Source organism: Eutrigla gurnardus, assembly GCF_963514095.1.
Source record: "Eutrigla gurnardus genome assembly, chromosome: 10".
In the NCBI taxonomy this organism is placed as follows: Eukaryota; Metazoa; Chordata; class Actinopteri; order Perciformes; family Triglidae; genus Eutrigla; species Eutrigla gurnardus.
The window spans coordinates 6,421,031-6,444,674 of NC_139924.1; the positions used below are offsets into that span (position 1 = coordinate 6,421,031).

The 23,644-nt window shown below is 44.2% G+C and overlaps 2 protein-coding genes across 2 annotated transcripts in view; both read right to left on the minus strand.

Annotated features, from left to right (window-relative positions):
• LOC311020295 (uncharacterized protein) overlaps positions 1-16,592 on the minus strand; it is a 39,911-nt gene extending 23,319 nt beyond the window's left edge. The window contains exons 1-34 of the mRNA XM_084020264.1: positions 16,460-16,592; positions 16,196-16,336; positions 15,934-16,119; positions 15,348-15,419; positions 15,097-15,223; positions 14,871-15,004; positions 14,252-14,449; positions 13,912-14,061; positions 13,155-13,334; positions 12,484-12,600; positions 11,707-11,856; positions 11,436-11,588; positions 10,891-11,100; positions 10,319-10,423; positions 9,585-9,729; positions 9,272-9,483; positions 8,923-9,141; positions 8,627-8,733; positions 7,616-7,769; positions 7,163-7,262; positions 6,824-6,996; positions 6,343-6,579; positions 6,020-6,207; positions 5,647-5,767; positions 5,190-5,340; positions 4,865-5,004; positions 4,496-4,642; positions 3,684-3,806; positions 3,102-3,257; positions 2,149-2,265; positions 1,901-2,062; positions 1,544-1,762; positions 1,151-1,318; positions 669-803 (exon numbers count right to left, since the gene is read on the minus strand). Coding sequence (XP_083876390.1) covers positions 669-803; positions 1,151-1,318; positions 1,544-1,762; positions 1,901-2,062; positions 2,149-2,265; positions 3,102-3,257; positions 3,684-3,806; positions 4,496-4,642; positions 4,865-5,004; positions 5,190-5,340; positions 5,647-5,767; positions 6,020-6,207; positions 6,343-6,579; positions 6,824-6,996; positions 7,163-7,262; positions 7,616-7,769; positions 8,627-8,733; positions 8,923-9,141; positions 9,272-9,483; positions 9,585-9,729; positions 10,319-10,423; positions 10,891-11,100; positions 11,436-11,588; positions 11,707-11,856; positions 12,484-12,600; positions 13,155-13,334; positions 13,912-14,061; positions 14,252-14,449; positions 14,871-15,004; positions 15,097-15,223; positions 15,348-15,419; positions 15,934-16,119; positions 16,196-16,304 — 5,065 coding nt within the window. The 5' untranslated portion in view covers positions 16,305-16,336; positions 16,460-16,592. The remainder of the gene's footprint in view (positions 1-668; positions 804-1,150; positions 1,319-1,543; positions 1,763-1,900; positions 2,063-2,148; positions 2,266-3,101; positions 3,258-3,683; positions 3,807-4,495; positions 4,643-4,864; positions 5,005-5,189; positions 5,341-5,646; positions 5,768-6,019; positions 6,208-6,342; positions 6,580-6,823; positions 6,997-7,162; positions 7,263-7,615; positions 7,770-8,626; positions 8,734-8,922; positions 9,142-9,271; positions 9,484-9,584; positions 9,730-10,318; positions 10,424-10,890; positions 11,101-11,435; positions 11,589-11,706; positions 11,857-12,483; positions 12,601-13,154; positions 13,335-13,911; positions 14,062-14,251; positions 14,450-14,870; positions 15,005-15,096; positions 15,224-15,347; positions 15,420-15,933; positions 16,120-16,195; positions 16,337-16,459) is intronic.
• An 849-nt stretch (positions 16,593-17,441) lies between these two features.
• LOC311020444 (uncharacterized protein) lies at positions 17,442-22,540 on the minus strand (the record flags this gene model as incomplete). Its single annotated transcript, XM_084020467.1, has 15 exons — positions 22,498-22,540; positions 22,266-22,376; positions 21,661-21,853; positions 21,374-21,510; positions 20,929-21,153; positions 20,529-20,670; positions 20,273-20,396; positions 19,739-19,930; positions 19,485-19,622; positions 19,110-19,292; positions 18,791-18,985; positions 18,322-18,470; positions 18,038-18,206; positions 17,795-17,823; positions 17,442-17,598 (listed from the first exon to the last, which is right to left on the minus strand). The coding sequence occupies exons 3-15, from the start codon at positions 21,666-21,668 to the stop codon at positions 17,442-17,444; spliced, it is 1,848 nt and encodes a 615-aa protein (XP_083876593.1). The 5' UTR covers positions 21,669-21,853; positions 22,266-22,376; positions 22,498-22,540.
• Between the last annotated feature and the right edge of the window lie 1,104 nt (positions 22,541-23,644).

Here is a 23,644-nt window from a genome sequence, read left to right on the forward strand (position 1 = left end):
AGCAAAAATCCAATCAGGAGGATTACCATTCTTACGGACACTCTTTCTAGAGATAGAGGATTTTCTCAAACGTTTCATTCCCACACTTTTTTCTGCTTCCTCCCCAGTTAACTCAACAGATGTTTAATCCAATTACTTTGCAGCAATAATTTTAATCTGTGCCTTGCTGGTCTGACATCAGCTGTTATTTGTTTTGTTGCATTTACATTTAGGCTTCCAGGTCTTCATATAGCCAGGGGAATTTGAATACGTTGGTTCTGGTGCTGGAGCTATTCTATTGGATTACCATCAGCATGTGTGCTGCATTCACTGAGTTCCTGCATCACGAAGATAATTTCTTGATGGGGTGTAATTGACAGAGCCCTTTATGTAATTCCTGATTTATATATATAATAAAACTAACCAAGAAAGAAAAGAGAGATCAGTCATTCTTTAAATTGTCCCGATTTAACATTTTAGTCGTCTTTTGAATGTTCAAATAAAACCAAGATGAAGCGGTATTAAAGCTGGAATATGCTGCACAGATCAAATGGAATCAGTCATATGTCACAGCAATTTCTGCAAATGGGACCAACATGTCACGAGCAAGAAAGATAACGTGTGTGCCTGAGGGAATGAACCAAGTATCTGGCCGAGCGCACACAGGTTCACTGTCAGAATTTACCCACCCTGAGGGCATATATCTCCTCTGTAGGTGGAGCAGGCATAATGTGGACTCCGGAGACACGGCGGCGAGTGAGTCACAATATGGTCTGAGTCTGCCTGTGGCGGCGGTACCGCCTCCATCCAGCCAGCGTCTCCCCCTATAGTTGAACATGGTAGATAAAGCGTGAAAGATGCCTGAGTTAATATCTATTTCCTCGCCGAGAGGAAACCAAAGAGGAGCCACTCTGCTCTTTCTAGATTCTGATTTAACAGCTTAGACTGCCAGGGGAACAACATCTTTTTACAATTTAACACTGTAAGGCAATGATTAATTGTAGAATACTTGGGGGGAAGGTCAAGCTGAAAAGCTGCTGCTTTATGGGACATTTATCACATAAACATAAGGCTTTGCTCTCTACTTGAATAGTTTGAAGAAATTGATGTACTGCCCTTTCAAAGGAAGCAGTTATTGTTTTATTGCAAACAGAAGAAGCACATATTTTACCAGCATTACTGGAGTTATTGAAGCAAGGCAGATTGTGAATCCAGAGGGCAGCATCCGTCTTTGTGGTATAAACCTCCAGTATTTCACAAAGACAGGATAAAGGGGAGTCGGCTCGAGGTGAGGGGCTATCTGCACCTCCAGAACAGAAGAAACCAGCAGAGCATGGACCTAACACAAGGAGGTACGAGAAAAACAAGCATGGAATATATCTCTCTATATGTATATCTCATTATGTGATCTTAGCTGATCGCTTCATTATAAATTATTTTCATCCCCAGATGAAAAATATTCAGCTGGGCAGTGATTCAGGAGTCTAGAGCCTGAACCTGTACTTGGATCTTACACAACTGGCCTCTAGTGGGCGTCTAGTTGGAAACTGGTGAAATCCCCCACCTGTGGGCTGTGAGCCTCCAGGACGGAGGCAGTATTTCCCCGGTGGGCAACGGTGACAGTGTAAAGAGGAGGAGGCTCCAGGCTCGGGGAGGAAACTGCCAACAGGACAGGGTTTGGGTGACCCACTACCCTGAGGACAGAAGTGTCCCATGGGACAAACGTCTCCATAAGGCTGGGAGACAGGAGAAGGCTCGGTGGACCCCAGGGAACAAAAATGTCCTGCAGCAGACAATCCGGTTAGACATCATACTGAAAACACTGGTACATCACGGTGCAGAGATACAGGAGAGGGAAAGACAGAAGAAAAGTCATATTGCTTGATTCTCTGACACCATTTCCCATAGTGGACTGTCAGACCTGGGCTGCAGAGTCCAGACAGCTCTGTCAGAGCGCTGCTGTTACAGAAGGAGCCAGGGGGGCAGGGGGAGCAGTCATTCAGGGACGTCCTGCCAGCCGACGGACTGACAGTGCCCCTCGGACACGGAGACGGCACGGATGAACCCTCCATACAGTAGAAGCCTAGTCAAGGTGGTGCATGTCATTGAAAGATTCAGTTCACGATCGTTTCCTCGTGTACAGTTTCTACATGACAGCTTCTTAATTACCTTGTGTGCAGGTGTTACATGTGGACTGACCAGATGAAGGTTGAAAGGTGCCAGAGTAACAGATGGCCGGCTCAGCGCTACCACGTGGGCACGCATGGCCAGGCGGGCACTGACATCCTGCGACACAATCACATGAGGAGAAGTTCAAACTGCCTCCCTCATTACACGATAGATCATTTTAATTACACATGTGGCATTGAAAGGAAGCATGGCTGCTGTGTTTCACCATTCTCAATGTGGAAACAAAAGCAATGAAGGAGAGAGTATTTGTCCTATATGGAGAGAAGAGAAGCAGCCGGTGCCCTGACTCTGAGAGCAATGAGTCTTTAGAGGCTCCAGCCTTTTCACGCCCAAATTAGCAAAACGTCTTTGCAATGAAAGGCAGAAAGGGGTCAAGGATGCCTTTCAAAAAGTTGAAACAACCAAAAGAGATAGGGCATAGTAGCCATCAAATGAAAACTCTAATGTTGGTCATTTTTCATCTAAACTTAAGGATTAGGTTTTCCTTCTCCAGTGTCTTATGAACAGTCCAGTCTTAATGACAAATGCCATAAACCTGAAAATAGTGCGGCTTTCTTTAACTCGACATTTCAGAAATACATGGTTTGGTTGGACAAGACTAACACAGGAAAATTGTTAATTGCGTTGCAAACTGAAATGATGTGAATAATTTGATTTGCTTTACTTTAAAGTGCAACCATTTTTGTATGTAGTATTTTGTTCATCCCCTTTAGGTGAGAATGTGAGGTTGTACTAAGGTACTACCTTTTACAGTGGGTGAAGTAAAGCTTTCTCTTCTGAACCACCCCATCGTGTGAGCATAACCATTTTGATAACTAGACTTACTGTACGTGATCAGACATTTAGTTTTTTTTTAAAAAGAAAAGAAAATGATGAAGTGCAAAGACTAATGTGGTTAAACCTGAGCTGACCCCTGATGATGTGTACTATACCTGGCTGATGTCCAGACACTGATCCTGGTGGACAGAACCACCCCGGGGGACAGAGGAGGTCGGCAGAGGTCTGAGCCCACGAGGGGCAGTAAGATCCCGGGTAACAAGCTTCACAGTCAGCCTCCGACTCAGCTGCAGACCTCCCCAAGAAAGTGCCTATATGGAGGAGATAAATTATCTTCTAATAAATAACAGCCACGCTACTTCTTTGGCTTTCTTTGTATCTCTCTCACACTAAACACACACATACACAGAAAGAAGGGGAACTAGCATGTCATAATAGTGTCATGTATGTGCACCAGAGAAGGCTCCATTGGTTCACTCAGTTTAATAGCTTGCTGACCATTATGACAGTTTTATTGGGCTACTATTAGGTTTTTACAACAACCTTTAATGTGGATGGATACATTAAACCCTATCATTGTTCCTCTGGGGGCTTTATAGAACTCTACTCTACCTTTGGAGGCAGTGTAATAAAAAGCAAGAGGTCAGAAACATGACTCATTCGGGGAAATAACAGGATACATACATACACTTTATACATACAAATCCCCTTCTTCAGGGCTCTGTCTGGTTCTCTACCTGAAGGACAGGGGCTTGGCTTTGTGCTCCCTTTAGGACAGAAGTGGCCTGCAGGACACACACCACCATGGAGCTGACCCAGGGTCGAATCACCGGGATGTGGGGATGGCGATGTGGTATCTCCTGCAACAAAGACAATAGACCTTTATTGGATGTCATTACTCATTAGGTTAATGAGTGAAATAAAAGGCCAGAGGCGGTTTCTGCCAGGAAAATGTTGGATGTTCTGTGGAGACCTCTCCAGCCCTCTGGAGTCAAAGGTCATGAAAATATTAAAAGGTGGAAGATATAGGAGCTCTCAACGTGGTGACACCTGAGCTAAGGGCCCGTAGCTTACAGTGCTAACAGTGCTAACGGTGCTAACGGTGCTAACAGTGCTAACAGTGCTAAGAGTACAGAGTCCCACAAACATGCTGACAGAGCCAACAGTGTTTTCCTGACGGGGAACAGAAGGGCTGGGTGCTGTGCTTCTGTGACAACACTGTCGGTCGGGATGTCAAATAAGCAGTTTCTTATATATGCCGACTGCCAACTCACAACTGGTGGTCTAGACACAAATGTAAGGCATCATAAAACACAATTCATTCAAACAAGAGGCAATGGCAGGCAATCAGCAAAAACAGTTTTTTCTAAATTCATACAATTGGGCCAGAAAGAAACTGAAGCTAGACAAGCTGTCTGCCTGCGTAGCAGCGATGTACAGCAGGGTGTGTGCTGATAGTGCCGTTAGCTGTTAGTCACAAAACACAAAAAGGAAGCACACTCAGCTGTGTTATGACAAGCTATCAGAGCAAGAAGAATAAGCCTGTTACCTGTGATATTACCCCCAGGTGTGGCTGTTCTGGATCCCTCTAAGCAGTAGAAGCCTGGGTCGCAGGGCCCAGATGGGGAGGAGAGGCCAACCGTAGCGCAGTAATGGCCAGGTAAACAGGGCTGACACATTTCTACAGAAACGGCCCCTGGGACAACAAAAATGTAACTCATATGATTGTTAGAAATGATTTTTTGGAAGAAAAAAAATGACATGAATTACGTTTAGGTGTAATAATTAAATGTGAAGGAGCGTGGACATTTTTTTATTGATTTTGAAAATCCACACCTGTCAATAACTTAAATCAGCCCATTTTGTCCAAATGTCACCAACATCGTATCTGTGTATTACATTCTGTGTTATCGGTCACCTTCTATAGAGCTGAAGGTGCCTGCAGGGCAGAAAACCATATAGCTGGTACCCTGGGGACAATAGGACCCTGCAGAGCAGCGGCCCCCTGTTGGACCCTCCTCTGGCTGGGCAGAAACAGAACCGTGGATACAGAGGTAACTAGGGGCAGCAGGATGATGAAGACAGCAGCAATGGGGAGGGGATATAGGATGAAGGAAGTGATAGATGAGAAAGACAGTGGGAGACAGGATTAATTACAGATAAGGGAGACAGATTTAAACAGAAACAGGATGTTTTATCTTTCATAGTCTCTACTGTATGTGAGCATGTATATGCATGTTTACCCAGGAGAGCAGACCCCAGCGGGAGCAGCCAGTCCAGAGGAACTACAATATCTCCCTGGAGGACAGAGCTCACAGGCCGACTTATTGGACAACCCCATCTGCTTGCTGAAGGTGCCAGCTGGGCATGGGAATGCTACACCAGACTGTGTTCCTGTAGATAAATGGCGTATAATACCTACAGATGGTCCAGGACTAAACATCACAGAACCATTTGTGAAGGCCATCCTTATCTTGATTACGCTCGATAATGGCCATTTGCATAATTAGAAAGCCATTTACTGTTACAGCCACTTAATCAGGAGTACACATAAAACCAGCAATGTTCAAGAATGATTTACATGCAATACACCACATCTTTAGTTCACTTGTATGTGTATCATATATTTTACAACACCAGCTGATAACGATGTACCTTCGTTATGGATGTGTTAGAATAGCTGAATTATTTTAATCCTACCTGGTGGGCAATAATGTCCTTTATGACACAGCATGGGAGTGTGAGAACCAGACAAATGCCCAGAGTCAGCAGCCACTGAGCCAGCGCAGTAAAATCCTGCTGGACATATAACACACTCTGCCTGTGGAGGGGTATATTACGCACGTAAGATTTTCTACACGATCCAAATCCAAAATTATGATTAAGGATGTTCACAAATGTCTACAACCACTTTCACAAATAAAAAAGCCTCTTGATACATTATAAACTCCTCTTTTATAGATTAAATACATTTTGTAAAAAACATTATTTTAAATGTTAGAAGTTTTAGGGTAAAACATGAATACAGAATGTATAAGAATATAAGCAGACATTTCATCCTCATCTTCGTCACCTGTCCAGGTAAATCCTGGTATGTCCCTGATGAGCAGGGTACCTGTCTATCTGATCCAGATGGGCACATGTTTCCAGATGAGCAGGGTATGGAGGCCTGCTGGCTGCTGTTTTCTCTGCCTGGACAATAGGAGCCAGCTGGACAGATATGAGAAGGGAAAGAGAGCCCTCTGGTGACACACAGGAAACCTGTAAAAGGAACACCGTTCATCAGCCACTGCACATTGTTTGAAGGGATTATCCCTCAATAAATCAAGATATGTAATGGAGGTTTTATCTTCTGGTAGATAAAAGAATCATAATTCAAGATAAATTTGTTCCGACCTGGAGGACAAGGCAGGCAGTCGGAGAGATAAACGTTTCTGGTTTTGTTGCTGTAACATCCTACAGGACAGGGTAGTGGTGCTGAGGAACCCTGGGGACAGTAATGACCTTCAGGACATCTGTCACCTGTCGTCCCTCCGTCCTCTGGTGTGGGTGACCGGGCCCCAGAAAGGCAGTAGTACCCTGCACCACACTGGCCAGACGCAACACCCTTCCCAGGGGACAAACAGAAGTAGCCTGGTTTGATAGGGGGGACAGAGTGAGTTAACTGGAATGGAAAATCACCCTGAATTACCATGCAAAACAGGCAGTGCATACTGTATTTATCCAGGTTGTATTTGTGTGATTATTTTTGCTGCTTTTGATTCATTTTTTTTAATAACAGCTCCTTTTGTTAATATAGTGTTTGTTTACCATTCACCAACGAGGCCATCCTAAACTCTGAGTTAACTACTTAACCTCAAGGACAATGATGTGCAACCTGGAGGGCAAGGCATGCAGTCCTGGGGCTGTGCCATCCGAGTGTGAGGGTTGATGGATCCAGCTGGACACGGGTACTGCTGCTTGGACCAGGTCCCGGACGGGCAGTAATGACCTACTGGACACTCGTATGTCGTCGACAGAGTGCCGTTACGTTTGCCAGGACAGTAAAAACTAAGCAGACAAAACAAGGATGGAATAACTGTAATATATATATATATATATATATATAAACATCAAAAACACATACTGTAAGTGTAGTCAGGGTTATTTAATAATCCATCATGTTGATATATGTCGGAGTGCAGAGTGACTGTGTGCGGCTGAGAAGTGACTTTACCCCCGAGGACAGGCACTGCAGCTGGCTCTGCCGTCTTCTGTGCTGATGGTTCCCACGGGGCACAGCTGAGGAGCCACAGAGCCCTCAGAGCAGTAATAACCTGGTGGTGTGAAGGCAAGAGTCATGAAAGAGATGCACACTTAAGCACACAGACAAAGACAAGCACAATCCTTAGGGGACAGGGTTCGATTCCCAGTGTCAACAGAGCAGCTTCTTATGTTTAGCCCTATTAACTTGAAAGATGGTTTTGTTTACCTGCTCACTAAGATGGCTCTGGGTTATGCAAAAGTTCATCTTAATTGTTAGCTTCACAATTCACTTTTTTATATATATATTGCGCAATGACATGCCAAGGACAGCTTTTTGCTGGTGTTTCCCTTCAAAACAATATAACCTAACCCTCATGTTTTTCCAATTGTATACAGAATGTTTAACTGGAAAGAATCTGATCACCCTTTGGGCACTGTCCTCCACGGCCGTCTCTCAAAGGAGGGTCAGGGCGATCTGCAGCCCCCAGGCAGAAGAAACCTTCCCAGCATTCCCCCGATGGTGCTGAGAGCCCTGCAGCATCGCAATAGTAACCAGGGAGACACGGCTGGCAATCCTCCTGAGGGTGGACATGAGAAAAACAAAGAGAGAGGAAGGAAGACGGAGACAGAGAGAGACGCTGTGAGAAAATGAAGAGAGAGTGCCTCATTGCAACATTGATTAGGGATTAGATATTGATTGGCTGTCACAATGAACGACACAGAAAACGCTCTAAGATACTTTATATCCTGTATTGGACTGGTTTCTGTGGCAGGACTGCAAACCATTAACTTGCTTTCAATGTACAGCATTATAGTCATCCAAGAGTGGTGAGTAAATAATAAAATAGTAAATAATGAAATAAGAAAAGAAGCAAATATGATTGGACATGAAATAAATAATGGATAAATAATTATACATAAAAACAGACAGAATATAACCATGACATTTTGAAATCCTCCAATATAGTTTTTTTAATTAAGCACATTATGATTTGTTTTTATATTATGCTTTTCACATTGATAGCATTTTTTTTTTATTCTAATATGTGATGTTTTCTAAAGTAAGGCTTAATTTTCCCAATGTCCATATGATTTCATAATGATGTTTTCATTAAGTTTTGCTCTGTCAACCAAGATAAACAGGAGAGACTCAGTTATCTGGCTGGCTCTCCAACTTAACATATTCAACGTTTGGTCTGTGTTTATATTCATATTATTATAATACATTACACCCTTTGCTGCATATTTTTATGGTGTTTTGTGATTCAAATTTGCTTCACCTTTCAATTTTCACAATTCACAACACAGAAACAAAAAAAGCACTAAACAAAACTCGATAATATCAAGCAAAATTAAATGCTGCCGTAACTTCAAGGAGAAAGACTCTCTATTGTTGTCAAGGAGACATACTAGTGGAATATTTAGTCAACGTCACCTGGGAGACTAATTTGGTGAGATTAGAGAACGTGCCACGTGGACAGGGCAGAGGATGGATGGTGGCTCGGGGACAGTAATGACCAGCAGGACACGGCCCTCCTTTTTCTAGTGAGAGACAAAGAACAAAGCTCTCATTTGTCAACCGGCTCAAAATAGCAATAATGATTGAGAATCACTTCCTCAGATAATTAATAAGCTGACAATTACATTTTCACACGTATTATTAAGAACAAATATGGTATTATGCACGGGATTTCCTGAATGTGTGAACATACAGTCCATGTGTTTGATTACCTGCATCCTGTGAGAGAGCTTGTGGCGAGGTGTTTCCATGTAAGCAGTAATATCCTTCCTGACACGGTCCAGTGACAGCTGTGCCATTTCTGGAAGAGCAGTAGTGGCCGCCGTCACACTGCCTGCACTGAGAGACAGACCAGTAGCCAGGTTCAGGACCATAAGTTCCCTCTGGACAGCCTCTCAAGTCAAATCCAGTTCCCTCCGGGCAGTAAAAGCCTGCAGGCCACAGAGCAAACACAAGGAACAACAACAACGATTTAGCCTGATACTTTGATTTTGACAAAGCACACAACTGAAAGTCTATTTATAAATAGCTTTGAGGGCAAACAAACAGCAAAACACACACCTGTAGGACACAAGTAAAGCGAGCCAGACACACAGTACCATCCTGGCACACAGGGCTCACACTGAGTTGCATGTGTAACAGCAACATATGTCCCTGGATCACAGGGCACCGGTTGAACTGTTCCCTCTGGGCAGTAGTAACCCTCGGGACAAGGTCCCCCTGTAATTCCATCAGTAGGGGTGGATGAGACAGCTCCCTCTACACAGTAATATCTGCAGAGGAAACATGAGAGCATGAAAACTCTATCACACCAAAGTACATTACAATGACACAAGCTACATTTATTTCTTCGGTTCATCAGAGTCTGAGTTACCCCCCACTGCAGGGTCCACTAGGTTTAGTGAGGCTGGTAGCGTCACAGTAAAATCCCCCTAGACAGGGTTTGCAGTCCTCCCGGGTACGCAGGCCTGAGCTGTTTGACCAGCGGCCTTCAGGGCAGGGAACGGGAGCTGTGGTGCCTGTAAAGATGACACAAACTTTAACTGGCAATTCAAATCCAATAAACCGAGGAGAAAAGACTATTAAACGATAACAGGAACAATGCCGTCATTGGGTTTGACAAAACAATACACTGTGACAATATTTCACGACTGTAAGAAGAATTTAAGTGCGACTACGTAAACGAGGCACGCAAACACCCAGCGTTGCAGCGCTAAGCAAGTCAGGAAAAGGCAGGCGCTAACCCCACAGCAACGTTTCTAAAGCACGGGTCAGTGCCCCCCCGGGTCAGAAAGAACAAATGTAAAAATTAATTTAAGGAAAACTGTTACGAAGTGACAAGACAAATGTTGTCAGTGCTACCTGTAGGCCACCAAATGGTAATTAGCATGAATAAAACATAGTAGCCCTTGGATATAATGGGGTAGAATGTTAATAGCTTCCTTTGTATAAATTTGGTTATATAGCCTACAACGCTAGCTGCATCAGCGTTGGATGACAGAAACCATTTTTGATGTGGACAGCCTGCAACTTGATACATTACAACAGTATTGCAGCACTGAAGCAGCTGTTGGCTTATTGCTGATTAAGGGAGGACACGCCAGTAACCTGAGGGGCAGTATTGACCAGGTGGACAAAGGGAACCAGAGAGTCCATCCAGTGGGCTGGGAGAGGACGCTCCCTTTCTGCACCAGTAACCAGCATGGCATGGGCCTGTTGGAAGGATGATAGCACAACACATAATCACCATACAGTAATGAAGATGCACCTCTGGGCTTAACAACTGGATAAACCACATTAGCGGTATTATTAGTGGGATATTTTAAAGATCTGGGCGGTAATTTCAAAGCTATCTGCACTAAAGTTAAGTACGGGGAAAATGTTTATTTGCAATTTGGGCGAACCGCCCATTTATATTTTTAAATAGACACAGGGGAGACTCTCTCTGAACATTACATATCAAATAGCTTATCTATCAACACATAATATATAATTGTGGCAGCTAGTTGGAGTTTAGCACGGGAATGTGTCAATCCAAGTGTTATATTTTGAATGTCCTGAAGAGATAATTGAATTTTTTTTCGATCATTACATACATCACAGTGCCCACTACTTACACTACTAAACACTTACAAAATGGAAGAAGAAAAGAGAGGAGAAGAGAAGTCCCTCTTTCTTACCTGCCGGCTCTGGCAGTCCGACAGAAGGGCAGAACTGTCCAGCAGCACATGGCATGCAGCCTGCGAGGCTGTGTGTGCGCTGCCTAGGGTTGAAGAAGCCTATGTGGCAGGGGTGTTGGTTGGGCAGGGCTGTTCCTGCAGGGCAGTAGTGTCCTTTAGGGCAGGGCCTCGGAAAAGAGGCATTGGCTAGTCTCAAATCACAGTAGTAACCTTGAAAAAGAGAAATATGTATGAATTATTTTGAAATCAGCACTGCCGTATGGTAAAGACATGATAATGGAATATTAAACACTTCACTCCACTATCATTTGTGGAATACTTATTAGAAGAAACTTGCAAAGTGCAGTATAATAAGTGGAACAGATGCATGGAACTAGTCATCAACTTACAATAAATAAAACACTTGCTGGGGAGATTGAGGGCTGTTTTCATTACAGCCTGTTCAATAAAACTAACACGGCACAAGGTCATCCAAAAGTGTTTAAAAAATAAATAAATAAATACATGCTACTGCTGAGAAGATAAAGAGTAATGACATCTCTTACCTGCCTCACAGACAGCACAGGCTGCTTGTTTCTCTCTGTCCTGGTAGGTTCCTGATGGGCAGGGCTCTGGAGCTGCACTAGCCTGTAAGCAGAAGTGGCCTGGAGGACATGGCAGCGCTGTAGCCACAGTCTGACCAGGTGGGCACCAATAGCCTATCGAAGTCACACGATACAGTAAAGTGTGCAAGGATGGAATCAAACACACATCTTTATAGAACAGGCCAAAAACGTTTGTAATACCAATGAAACATGACACAGTGTATGGATTGACCTTGGCTGCAGGGTCCATTCGGAGCCCTGAGACCTGCTCGTCTGCAGTAGAAACCTGCGGTGCAGGGCTGACAGCCAGCTTCACTGGTTAAACCTGGCACTGAGGAGAAAGTACCAGCTGGACACAACTCTGGTTCTCCTGAACCCTCGACTGAAGGGAGAAATAGTTGAGGTAGTCATTCATTCAGCCGTCCATTCATGCCAATACCTATTCTGGGCTGAATGCTCATACGAGGAAACATGGGGCAGAAAGAGCGGATACAAGATGACTCACGCACATACCCATGGGTAATTTAGGGTGTCTAGCCCACCTGAGTCATAGCTACTTTAGAGTCTCTAGTCCAACTGAATGTCTTTGGGCTGTGGGATGCAATGTTAGAGGCTGGGGCCTTCTTGCTATAAAAACAATTCCAATCAATTCCAAAGAGCTGCACTTTGAATATAAAATATGTTCAGACTCTGCAGATTCTTATAATGCATTGAATTGGTCTACGATTCACAGTGTATACAAATTGTTTATTTGATTTGTCTCAGTTTCTCAGCTTAAGGCTATTTGTCCTACAACAACCAGAGCATAGGCACACACCTACACATAATGTATGGAGCTGATATTATAAATACATATAATAAATTATAAATATCAAAGTACAATGCCAGGTATCTGTGGGTCCAATGTGCTGTCCACTTCACCGAGCACTTCACTTTACTTTAATAGGCTTAAAAACTTTGTTGGCAAGTTGCTGATGCAACTGTTGGAAAGCTGTAAAGCAGGGCTTACCACAGTACGCCCCAGGTGGACAGATGCTGCCTGTTTCTCCATCTGTTGGCCTGGCCTCCGTGGCTCCTCCTACACAGTAATACCCAGGGAAGCAGGGACCCATCGGCAGAGCCAAACCTTTAGAGCAACATAAGTGCATTTATTATATGTATTATATATGCCCTAAAAGTGTATGTATAAGTTGCCTTACAACCTCTTCTGCAGAACAAAGTGTGAGCCATCAAAAGGCAGACAATCAAAGTTGTCTTATCTACTCCATCACTCTTCATATACACAGTACTAGCAGCTCAATTAAAACATGTGTTTTAGGAATCCATTTATAGTAGTACTAGCAAATATCACATACTATATTCAAAATATATTGTAAAGTGCATTATTGTTATTAGGTAAGTAAATATACAGTCGTATCTTAATTGAAAAACCTACCATGTGTCTTCCTGTGCATTCAAATACATGTCTGGCTTTGGACCTCTGCCAAGCAGATATACTTCACAAGTTCCACTGTTTATAAGTTGTATAAGTGAGAACCCATTTGTGATATTAGTTGCATGTGTTTGGTTGGGATGAAAACCAGTATACGTGTGGGGCCGGACATGGAGAACCAGTTCCGTAGATCATTGACGTGCTAACTGTGGACTAGTGGCTAGTGCTAATGAGCAGTTGCAAAATACCTGAGATGTTACAAAAGGTTCCAGGTGGACAGGGCACGGGCTCTGAGCTACCCAAGGGGCAGAAAAAGCCCGCCTGGCAGCGCCCCCCTGTGGATGTAGCTGGACAAAGGCAGTTGGCGTTGGTGTAATTGTCCAGATCAAAAGGCTGGGAGTTCCATGCTGCCGACACACAGAACCAACCTGAGGGAAACGGATGCAGCAGAAGACAGAGTGGCAGACAATGAGGATGCTGTACCGATGTTGACTGCTGTCATTCTCTCTGATACACAAACAACTCCTGCTGCTGACATAAAAGAGAATAAGTGTAGACATCACTTTCTTGGCACAAGGTGAAAAATAGATGCGACAGCCATACAGACCAAGGGATGAGTCATTGGAGCCATGGGTATAATTTCTGTCTGGGAATTGTGTGCAGTAGATGGTTGGCATAAGGAGCCTGGCAGGTTGGCGCCTTTGTACATAAATAAATGATACAGGGGATTTTCTAAAGGCTGCTGCTGTTGCTGAAATGCTTGAATGGAACTGTAAAGAGAGGGGAGGTAAAATAATAATGGACGTTCCTGGGGTTAACTTTTGATGTTGCATGCTTACCATGCACTTTTTATCCCCTTAACACACGCTCTGTTCCAGACAGCTTTAGACTGGCTTGCTGACCCCCTTGAGACTGGCACAGGGAATAAAGTCCTGACACCGAGAACCAGGCTGTATGGATGCGATTGCGTTTTCGGAAGAAATAAACAAAGACACTTTTACTGACCAGCCTTGCATTTCCCAGACACTTTGGTCAGCCTCTCCTTCTCACAGTAGTGTCCTGGAGGACACGGCAGGCAGCTGTCCAGACTCTGAGTCATGGGCTCTGGGTTGTAGTATCCACGAGGACAGGGAAACTGTGTGGCATGCTTTGTTCCTGTGCATATAATACAATATGGTTTACATATTACACTGCTGCATGCCAGCGGTATTATAAATATGATACAGTTTTACTTGTACTGTAAAAGCTCAGAAACAATCTTTAAATACAAAAAGAAACTCTGAGATAATTGTTCTACTGTTGATAAATACATGAAGAAATGCAACCATGATTGTTTTGAGTCTACCGTCAGGGCAGTAGAAGCCAGGGGGACAGGGGAACTTGGTGAAGTTGCCGGTCTTCTCTGGGCAGTAATAGCCTGCAGGGCAGCGGGAACACACTGACTGGCCTGTGAGGTTGCTGAAGGTCCCGGCAGGGCAGGGCACTGAGCTTGCACTACCCAGAGGGCAGTAATGAGCTGGTGGACAAAAACCTCCTTCTGAGCCTGGAGAGGAAAAGGCAATTACGTGTGGTGAACTACTGGGATTATGACTGCTAATCTCTTAATGTGATGAATCATGTGATAAAACCTGATTAATTCAGTAGTCATTCATTCAACAAACACCCTCACACAATCAGATTTCCTGCATTTATCAGCATCTGTTTCTCTTCTCTGAGGCATCTGAGGCTTATTAAGATTTCTCTCTCGCCACACATTATATATGAGCTCTGCTCTCCACTATTTTATGTGTGAACTACATCCATTATTAACTGTTGATAAATTAAGAATGAAATCATTGTGTTGACATTTGAAAATGTCGACCTGGGTTCATCCTGTGGAAAAGACGGTAAATCATTTCCCCCATAATCCAAGAAGCACCAACGAAATCAACTTCCAAAGAATAAAATATAGTTTGCCATTCTACCTGTAGCTGCTGTGTCTCTCCCTGGACAGTAAAATCCTGCCTGACACAGACCAGATGGACGAGTGAGACCTGCAGAGCCACAGAACTGACCCGCTGGACATGGACTACAGCCAGTGGCGTCTGTCAGATGAAGACTGCAACCATGTATGTGAAAACACACACACTCAGTTACATATGACATATATGACATATGACATATGGACATGTTATATATGGGGCCACCAACCTGTTGGAGTAGGTTCCTGGCGGACAGGGCAGTGGGAGACTCGTGCCCTCGGGACAGTATTTCCCGTTTGGACAGGCTCCTCCCACTCCCGTGCTGAAGTTACCATCTGGATTCTGAAAGTTCACACCTTGAGAAATTGCACATTTAAGATAAGTTGAGTCATCTAATTCAGTTCCCTTTTGTACAGTCACAATGATAAATGGCAATATTGTTATTGTCACAACGTTGCTACTATCATACATGTAGTGTACCTGCTATGCAGTAGTAACCAGCTCGACATGGTCCAGTGGGTTCAAATAGACCCCAGTCCTCACAGTAGAACCCTGTTAGCACAGCATACCATTGTTTTTTTAATCACCCCTGCATCAATAACTAAAGATCATCTTGGTGTAATCACACCAGTTGCAACTCCAAATTGGACCAGGGGCGTAGAGTTGCTTAGATGACACCCATTTAAGAAGTCTGCCTTCATTTTGATCTCAACCACACATCATGGTCCTTCACAGAAAGAAATACTCAAAGTACTCAAAGTGCCTCTGTGGTGGTTCTGCTACAGCAGGTCTCCAGGACCACATTTTGCCATAATGACGCAGACACAGACACACAAAGTGAAAAACAGCTGGTAATAAGGCACATCATTATATAATATTCCTTCCCTAGGCAATTCCATGTGATAAAACATTCTCTTATTGCCCTTTATCTTAATCAATTAGGTCCAACTCATCTTGCAAACGAAGGTCTTGACATTAAAATCCGATTCAGCCCACTAAACATTTAATGAAAGACTTTCCACGGTCTTCCAGAGTAATGAAGACAACCATGTGGCAATACTCTCACCTGCTGGACAAATGAGGCACTGCTCCACTTGGCTGAGACCGAACCGAGGGCTGTATGTGCCAGGAGGGCAGGGCAGGATGCCCTCAACACTGCCGCCAAGACAGTAATGTCCCGCCGGACAGAGCTGGTCTCCCTCTCCTGACAGACAGTAGGTCCCTGAGAGGCAGTCCTCGCACTCTTCTGCCCCTTCATCCAAAAAAGAAAAAGCAGTGAAGCAAAGCCTGCATATGTCATGCAGTTACATGAAATTCATGTTTCATACCCGTAGTGTTTGAGTATGTCCCATCAGGGCAGAGTACAGGAGAAGTTGAGCCGCTGGGACAGTAGTGTCCGACTGGACAAATGTCCCCTGTCACACCGTCTGAGGGCATTGAAGAAATGGCACCTCCTGAGCAGTAATGGCCTATAAATCAATAGATACAAAAATAATTTATGGACAGATAGATGTTCAGTCTGAAACGGCCAGTAGGCAAATACATTATCATCTCTATTTAAGAGTTAGTTTTAAGACATTTATTTCCTGTACCTGTACTACAGGTTCCTGAGGGCTGGCTGAGGCCAGTACTGTTGCAGTAGAGTCCTGGAGGGCAGGGCAAGCAGGAGGACAGGTTTTGGGCTCCTACAGTGCTGCTCCAGGTTCCTACAGGGCATGGGTGCTCCTCTGGGAACCCGGTCCCTCGAGGACAGACGTAGCCTGCAGAACATACACCTCCGGAGGCCACGGCCACCTGCAGTGTTGGAGTAATTATCAGAATGACAAAGTTTGATCATTTTGGCTTTCAACTGTGGTTAGTACATTGAAAATCAAATCTGTTGGCAGAGTTGGTAGCTGTCACTCATTTCCCACACACTATCAAGAGCTTACCAAAAAAAAAAGACTGCTGAAAAACATTTATTTGCCTGTGCAACGTTTTACTAAACATGCCTCTAAATTCATATTCATATCAAATGACAGAAAACACTCAAAGTGTGAGGGAAAGGAATAGCTGCCATGAACCAACCACACAGGTTTAACTTAGAAAGCAAAACTATTCAAATTAAAGACCAGGATATTTCCACTTCTTTCATTTCCCCTCTGTTTCCATGTTTCCTTTCTGTGCTCATTCGTCTGGCTGATAACATGCTAAAAAGAAAACACAACAGGCACAATTTCACCATCATTCAAAGATCAACATGGTAAATATATGAAAGGTGTTAGAGCCTCGTTTCGTGCTACATCACTTACCAGTCATATAGGGTGTGTACAAAAGTTAAATCAATTAAATCAAGTCAATTCCTTTCAATACCTGTACTGAGGTGAGGTGGAAAGGGACACTTTATATCTAGAAGACTGCCATGAGAGGAACGATATACTGTCCTCCCCCCCAAAAAAGCTCATGCTTGTGTGTTTAAAAACAATTCTTAAAATGCTTTTATGTAATTATAGTTCCCTTTCAATACTATTTATTTTTTACTAAAACAGCAGTTCTTTCTTGGATAAGCTGCTGGAAGACAAGCGATCCAGGTTCTTACTGGAGAGGCCGTGGAGGCTCCAGAGGTGCAGTAGTGTCCCGGGTCACAGAGACCCTGAGGGTCAGAGAGACCGGCTCGTCTGCAGAACCAACCAGCCTTGCATGGTCCACAGTGCTGCACAGCGCCGCCACCAGGCTGGTCAGAGTAAGAGCCCTGAAGAATAAGTCAGTTATGTGATTTTGAATGAGGGTAGATACAATTCATAAAGCTTACAGGGAGCATGACTAAGAAGACTGGACATGCAGCTGGATAGACTCGCCACACACACACACACACACACACACACACACACACACACACACACACACACACACACACATTACACACAAACTAAGACACGGGTACTTACTGGAGGACACGGTTGAGCAACAGAGGACCCTGGTGGACAGTAGTGTCCTGTGGGACACAGTGTTGACTGGGACAAGCCTGTCTGGTTACACAGTCTGCCTCCCTGACACTCCTCACATGACTGCGCACCTCGACGCTGTAGAGGATGGCCAAGGGAATAACCTTAAATATGGCTTTATTTCATTATCTCATTTGTACCCTACAGTAGAACAGCACTTGGTATTCTGTATGGATTATTTCCTACTGGCTGAAAAGTGCCAAGAGGACATGGTTGGGGCCTGGCTGCCCCCTCCTGGGTAAAATAACCCTCCTGTGCTTCGTTCTGAACAGGCGAAGCTGAGCCCCCGGTACAGTAGAAACCAGGAAAACAAAGCCCAGAAGGCGAGGTGTTGTTGGAACCTAAACAATAGAAACTGACAGGGAGATATGAATATTGACACAAAATGTAGAGGTTTCTATTTTACATAAATATGCTAATATATAAATAACCATAATATGAGGAAGACTAGTGAGTTTGAGTGTCATTACCCTGGTGGACAGCTGACACAGTCCTCGGGTCTGCTGAGGCCAGTGCTGCTGCTGAAGGTGCCGGGTGGACAGGGGAAGGGAGAAGATGAAGCTAGAGGACAGTAACTTCCTGCGGGACACAAACCTCCTGTCGGTCCATCTGCAGGAGTCTTTACATCGTAGCAGTACATGAATATAAAGAGAAGATAAAAACTCATTTCATTCCTTAAAGGCAAGTAATTAAATGTAATTTATATCAATTTAATGTTTAATAATATAGTTAAATCTCCACACTGAAAATCATAAGGTGAAGACTGGCTTAAAGTGACATGAGTCACAGACCTTTAAAACATAAAGACGATACTAAAGCATTAACTCTTGTGACCCACATCACTCGTTTTGTCTTTTTAATTTCACGACTGATCCCCACGACAGCCTCTTAAAGACTGTAATGTTGGCCGGGTCTCAGAGGGTAAAAAGGTTTTCTTACGGCAGACTTGGCTCCCTCTCTACAGTAGAAGCGCTCTTTGCAGCTTCCAGAGGGCTCTGAGAGTCCCACACTGGTGCAATACTGGCCTCCGCCACAAGGGGAGCACTCTGATGCATCACTGAGAGCTGAACGTGAGCTGTAGGTTCCTTCAGGACAAGGTTCGGGAGTAGAAGTGCCTTCTGGACAGTAAAAGCCCTGTTTTTACAGAGTGACAGACAGCGAGAAACAGGTTTCACATTCACAGTGACAAGCACACTATAAAAGGCAAGATACACTGTTGCATCCATTATTCGTTGTTCAAAATGCTGGATATTCCTACCTGGGGGCAGACTGAGGGCATGTGAGTCCCCAGACTGTGGCAGTAATGCCTGGGTGGACATAAAACACACGCCTGTCCACTGTGACCAAGTGTGTTGTTCCTATATTGGCCAGCCTGACATGGGAAGGTTCGGGGGTAGCCGGTCTCTCTGGGGCAGTAGTGCCCATGAGGACACACACCTGTCTGACATATTACAGCATACATATTCATTGTGTGACTTTTTTTTAAAGTGCAATCTTCTTCAAAAACTAAAACATTACCATATGAAAGGCTTTGTGCTCAGTATTTAACTATTTAATCATGTATGATCCCTATGATCAGGATACTTATTTATTCATTTTAAATGCAGTATATTTCATTTATTTGGCATCTTACAGGTCCGGTAATAGGCTTTTCCTGAGGCTGCTGGGAGTAACAGTACTTCCCCTCTGGACATTGGACACACTCCCTGGCCTCACGCAGACCGGGAGAGTCACTGTAGGTACCATTGGGGCAGGGAATAGGGTTGGGATCCTATGAGGGAAAACACATTTGCAGGTAGTTTAATGAACCAAAAGTGCTTCAGGCAAGTAGACCATAATAATACAATAAATAAACATTATTTTGCTGTACACGTCGTTGCGACTCACAACGCCTCCTCCAGGGCAGTAGAAGCCCCGAGGACACAGCGTGGCTGAGCGCTGGGGGTCTCGGGCCAAACCTTGAGAGCAGAGAAAGCCTGGGGGACACACCATGACGCTTAACATGGCTTCCTCACTGGTGGTCTCATTACTGCAGTAGTGGCCCGGCAGACATGGAGAACACTCCACAGAGCCCTCATCCTACACATGAGAGAAAGTGAAGGAAGATTATGATCGCTGAAGTTAAAGATATCAACCAGTATGGGGGAGGGACTGAGGAGGAGACTGAAGAAGGATGAAGCTTGCTAGATGTTGGACACAGATATTTCTCAAATGATGAGAGTAAAATAGGAACTATAATACAATTTTACTTGTAACTTCTCCTCTAGCTAACATTTACAAATGTGCACACACGGTGAGTAATATAAGATGATCACTGTGGGCGGAAAATGCTGATCTAAAAATAGAACAATCAGACTGGTTTATGGAGGGACGAGACTAATAGAGCAGCTCTGGTTTCCACCGTGTCTGATGGGGCCTTACAGAGTAGCTACCAGCTCCACACACTCTGGGGTTGACACTGGCTGAGTGGGGACAAAAATAGCCGGCAGGGCAAGCAGAGCAGTCCTCCAGCCTCCGACCTCCTTTCAGATGGCGAAATGTGGCGCTGGAGAAAGACAGGACAGAGTGGATATCATAAATCATTATTACACCAGCTTAATCCTTCATTTTACCCCATATAGCAAATTCTCTCCATGTCATCATTCTCACATCTCTTCAGCACACACTGACTGCTTACGGGGGGCAGGCTGAAGGTTTGGAGGTGCCCTTTTGACAGAATGAGCCCTCGGGACATATCAGGCAGTCTTCTCTATATCTGTTGCCCATCAGGATGCTGTAGGTGCCTGCAGGGCAAGGAAACTGGGTGCCATATGCAGTCCCTGGTGATGTAACATCGGAAAAGAAGAATGACTCATGATGACAGCTCTTGAAGAAAAAAAATAATCTTACTTTATCAAATGAATTTCATACGGAAAGCTGGATTTAGTCTTTAAAAGTTTGCAAAGCATTCAATGACTTTGACTCAATTCAATGACTTTAAAGATTATTTTGCATATAAGATTTTTTAACTACAGCAATAAACACATTTATTTGTTTAACTTACATACCAGTATCACGTATGTCACACTCATGTGTACCTTCAGGACAGTAGTGTCCAGAGCTGCAGCGACCCGACGGAGCTCCGGATCCAGCCAAACAGTACCAGCCATGTGGGCACGGACGGCACTCCCTCTCAGCTTCCAGTCCACTGTGACCACTCCATGTCCCCACAGGACACTTGTACTGGGTGGGGAACATCGTTCCAGGTGGACAATAATGTCCTGCAAAGCAGGAGAGTGGTGGCCTCTGGACACCACCAGTTCCTGATAACACATAAATAATGTAGGCATCAAGGTGAGAAAACTATATATTCTATCGATCTAAAGCAGGTTTAGGCAATACTGGCACGATCAAGTATCACGGTATCTTCATCCAAATAAACCCAAACCGTGACATTATTTAAGAATATTTGGGATATTTTATTATTGTAGCTTTTAGAACTTGTTTACACGTAAAAAAAAATTGCAAATGATTAAATGGCACCTCGAAGGCAGGCATATCGCGATGGGCACTGCTGACACTGTGAGCGGTCGGTGAGATCGGTGCGATTGCTCAGTGTCCCTGGAGGGCAGGCGTTGGTAGGCGCATTGGGTTTGGAGGAACCAGGCGGACACACAAACCTTTTAAGATTCATCAAAATGATTGGGTGAATATTGAAAGGTAGGATAAGATTACAGGTAAAATGACAAAAATCCCTTTCTAAAACAAAAGTTTACTATATCACTGAGGCATGCGTCACAGAAAAAAATGTTCTTAAAGATGTTACTTACCCTTGCATGCAGTCCACATCGGGGGCTCTCAGAGCTACCTGTGTACAGGCCTTCCCTGCATAGCACTCCCTGCAATCAGCCAACTCGCCCTGACCCTCCAAGGGGTTAAAGGAGCCAGGTGGACAGGGCACAGGGTTGCTCCTCCCCTCAGGACAGTAAAAACCAGCCGGGCATTTGAGACAGTCCTTCACACCTGGAGGGAATAGTTACAATATGAATGCAAGTGTAGAATATACCATAGTAGGCCTACATAATAAGGATGTCTGTTCATTTTAAAGTTGTTGCAATCTGCCCGTGTTGTATAGTCCCCTCTCATCTAGCACATGAAATCCATCCATTCATTTTCCATACTGGACTCACAGCTCCAGCTTGCCATCGACGTTTGTGTTATTTTCTTGCTCATTTAGACGCTTTCGCTCATTGCCCTCTTGACATCCATCTGTTGCAATTTCTCATGCATATATTCCAGTTCCTTATGGGAACTAAACAAACACTTATATCGTTATATAATCACTGAGTTTTGCTATAATAGACCACTATAGCAACATAGTTTAAACTGAGCTGCTGAGGTCAGTTCCCCAATAACAGCAAGACTTTTAATTTACTTATTGCTCCTTGATGAGGGGTGAAGGTGCCTCGAGGACATATCACTTCATCCGAGGTGCCAGCAGGGCAGTATCTCCCCCGAGCACAGGGCAAGCCAGGAGCCGACGAGCCTGTGACGCACACGCAAAATCAAACAACCTTCATTTCATGTTCTTCCTTCAAGTGTGGTTGTAGTTACTTGCTGTGACACATGTGATCTGACACAGTCAGCGTATTAGTACCAAGACGTACCTGCAGGACAGAAACGTCCTTCTCTACATCTCTTACAGGCTGCCCTACTTGTCTGACCCAGTTGTTCCCCCGCTGTACCAGCAGGGCAAGGTGACCCATGCGGGGTTGCGGTGCCCTCTTCACAATAATAGCCCTGTGGGCACAGGAACTGGGAGGTGGGTCTCCATGAGCTGCCTTCCAGACAGTAAAACCCTAGAGAAAAGTATTTATAGACAAGTTTACAAGAAGCCATTAAGATATCATAACATATATTGTAAAGACATGCAAAACAATAAGGTAAGTAAAATGGTCTATTAGCCTTATAATAATTATAATAATAATAATAATAATTGTAACTGAGTCTGTAGTTTATGGGTATACGAACTGATAAAGATATGATTGCACACATTATAACCTTTGAATGTGTCACTGTGGATATAAACATATTTGGTTTGCCACTATCAATCAATACTCTACCTGCAGGGCAGATTGTGCAGTCTCTCAGCCTCTGCAGACCTTCTTTTGGGCCAAAAGTCCCTGCAGGACAAGGAACAGCTACACCTCCCACACAGTAATGACCTGGGGCGAAGAAAAACATGCACAAACACATATTAATAGGCTTCTTCCGGGCTGAGAAGAAACTATAAATATACACATCAGTATGCAGTGATAAACACTAACCTATTGGACAGACCACGCATGCCAACTCTTCCCTTGTGTCTTTGTATGTCCCTGGTCGACAGCTGATGGTTTGACTGGACCTGTGGACTGGTTGGCTCCAGCGGGGGGCCACGGCTCCCCAACACAGCAAAGACGTTTCATTACAGCTACGACAGTAAGTCTGCCCGGGTGTGGAGGACCAATTGGGAGGACAGGGGAGCGGCTGTGGCATCCCACTATCTGGACAGTAACTTCCTAAGGCAGGCAGAGGACACAAATTAACAGATTTAATAACATGTATATATCAAACACTGTATTGAGAGCAGTTGATTCATTTAGTGTATTAACACACTACCTGCAGGACACTGCATGCACTGCACAGTGCACACAGTGGAATAGAAGCCCGGGGGACAGTCATGACACACAGAGTGATCTACGCTGGGCTCCTTGCCAGGCCCACACTTTAAAGCACATAGAAAGGAGGAAAAGCATACGATTTAGTTTAATA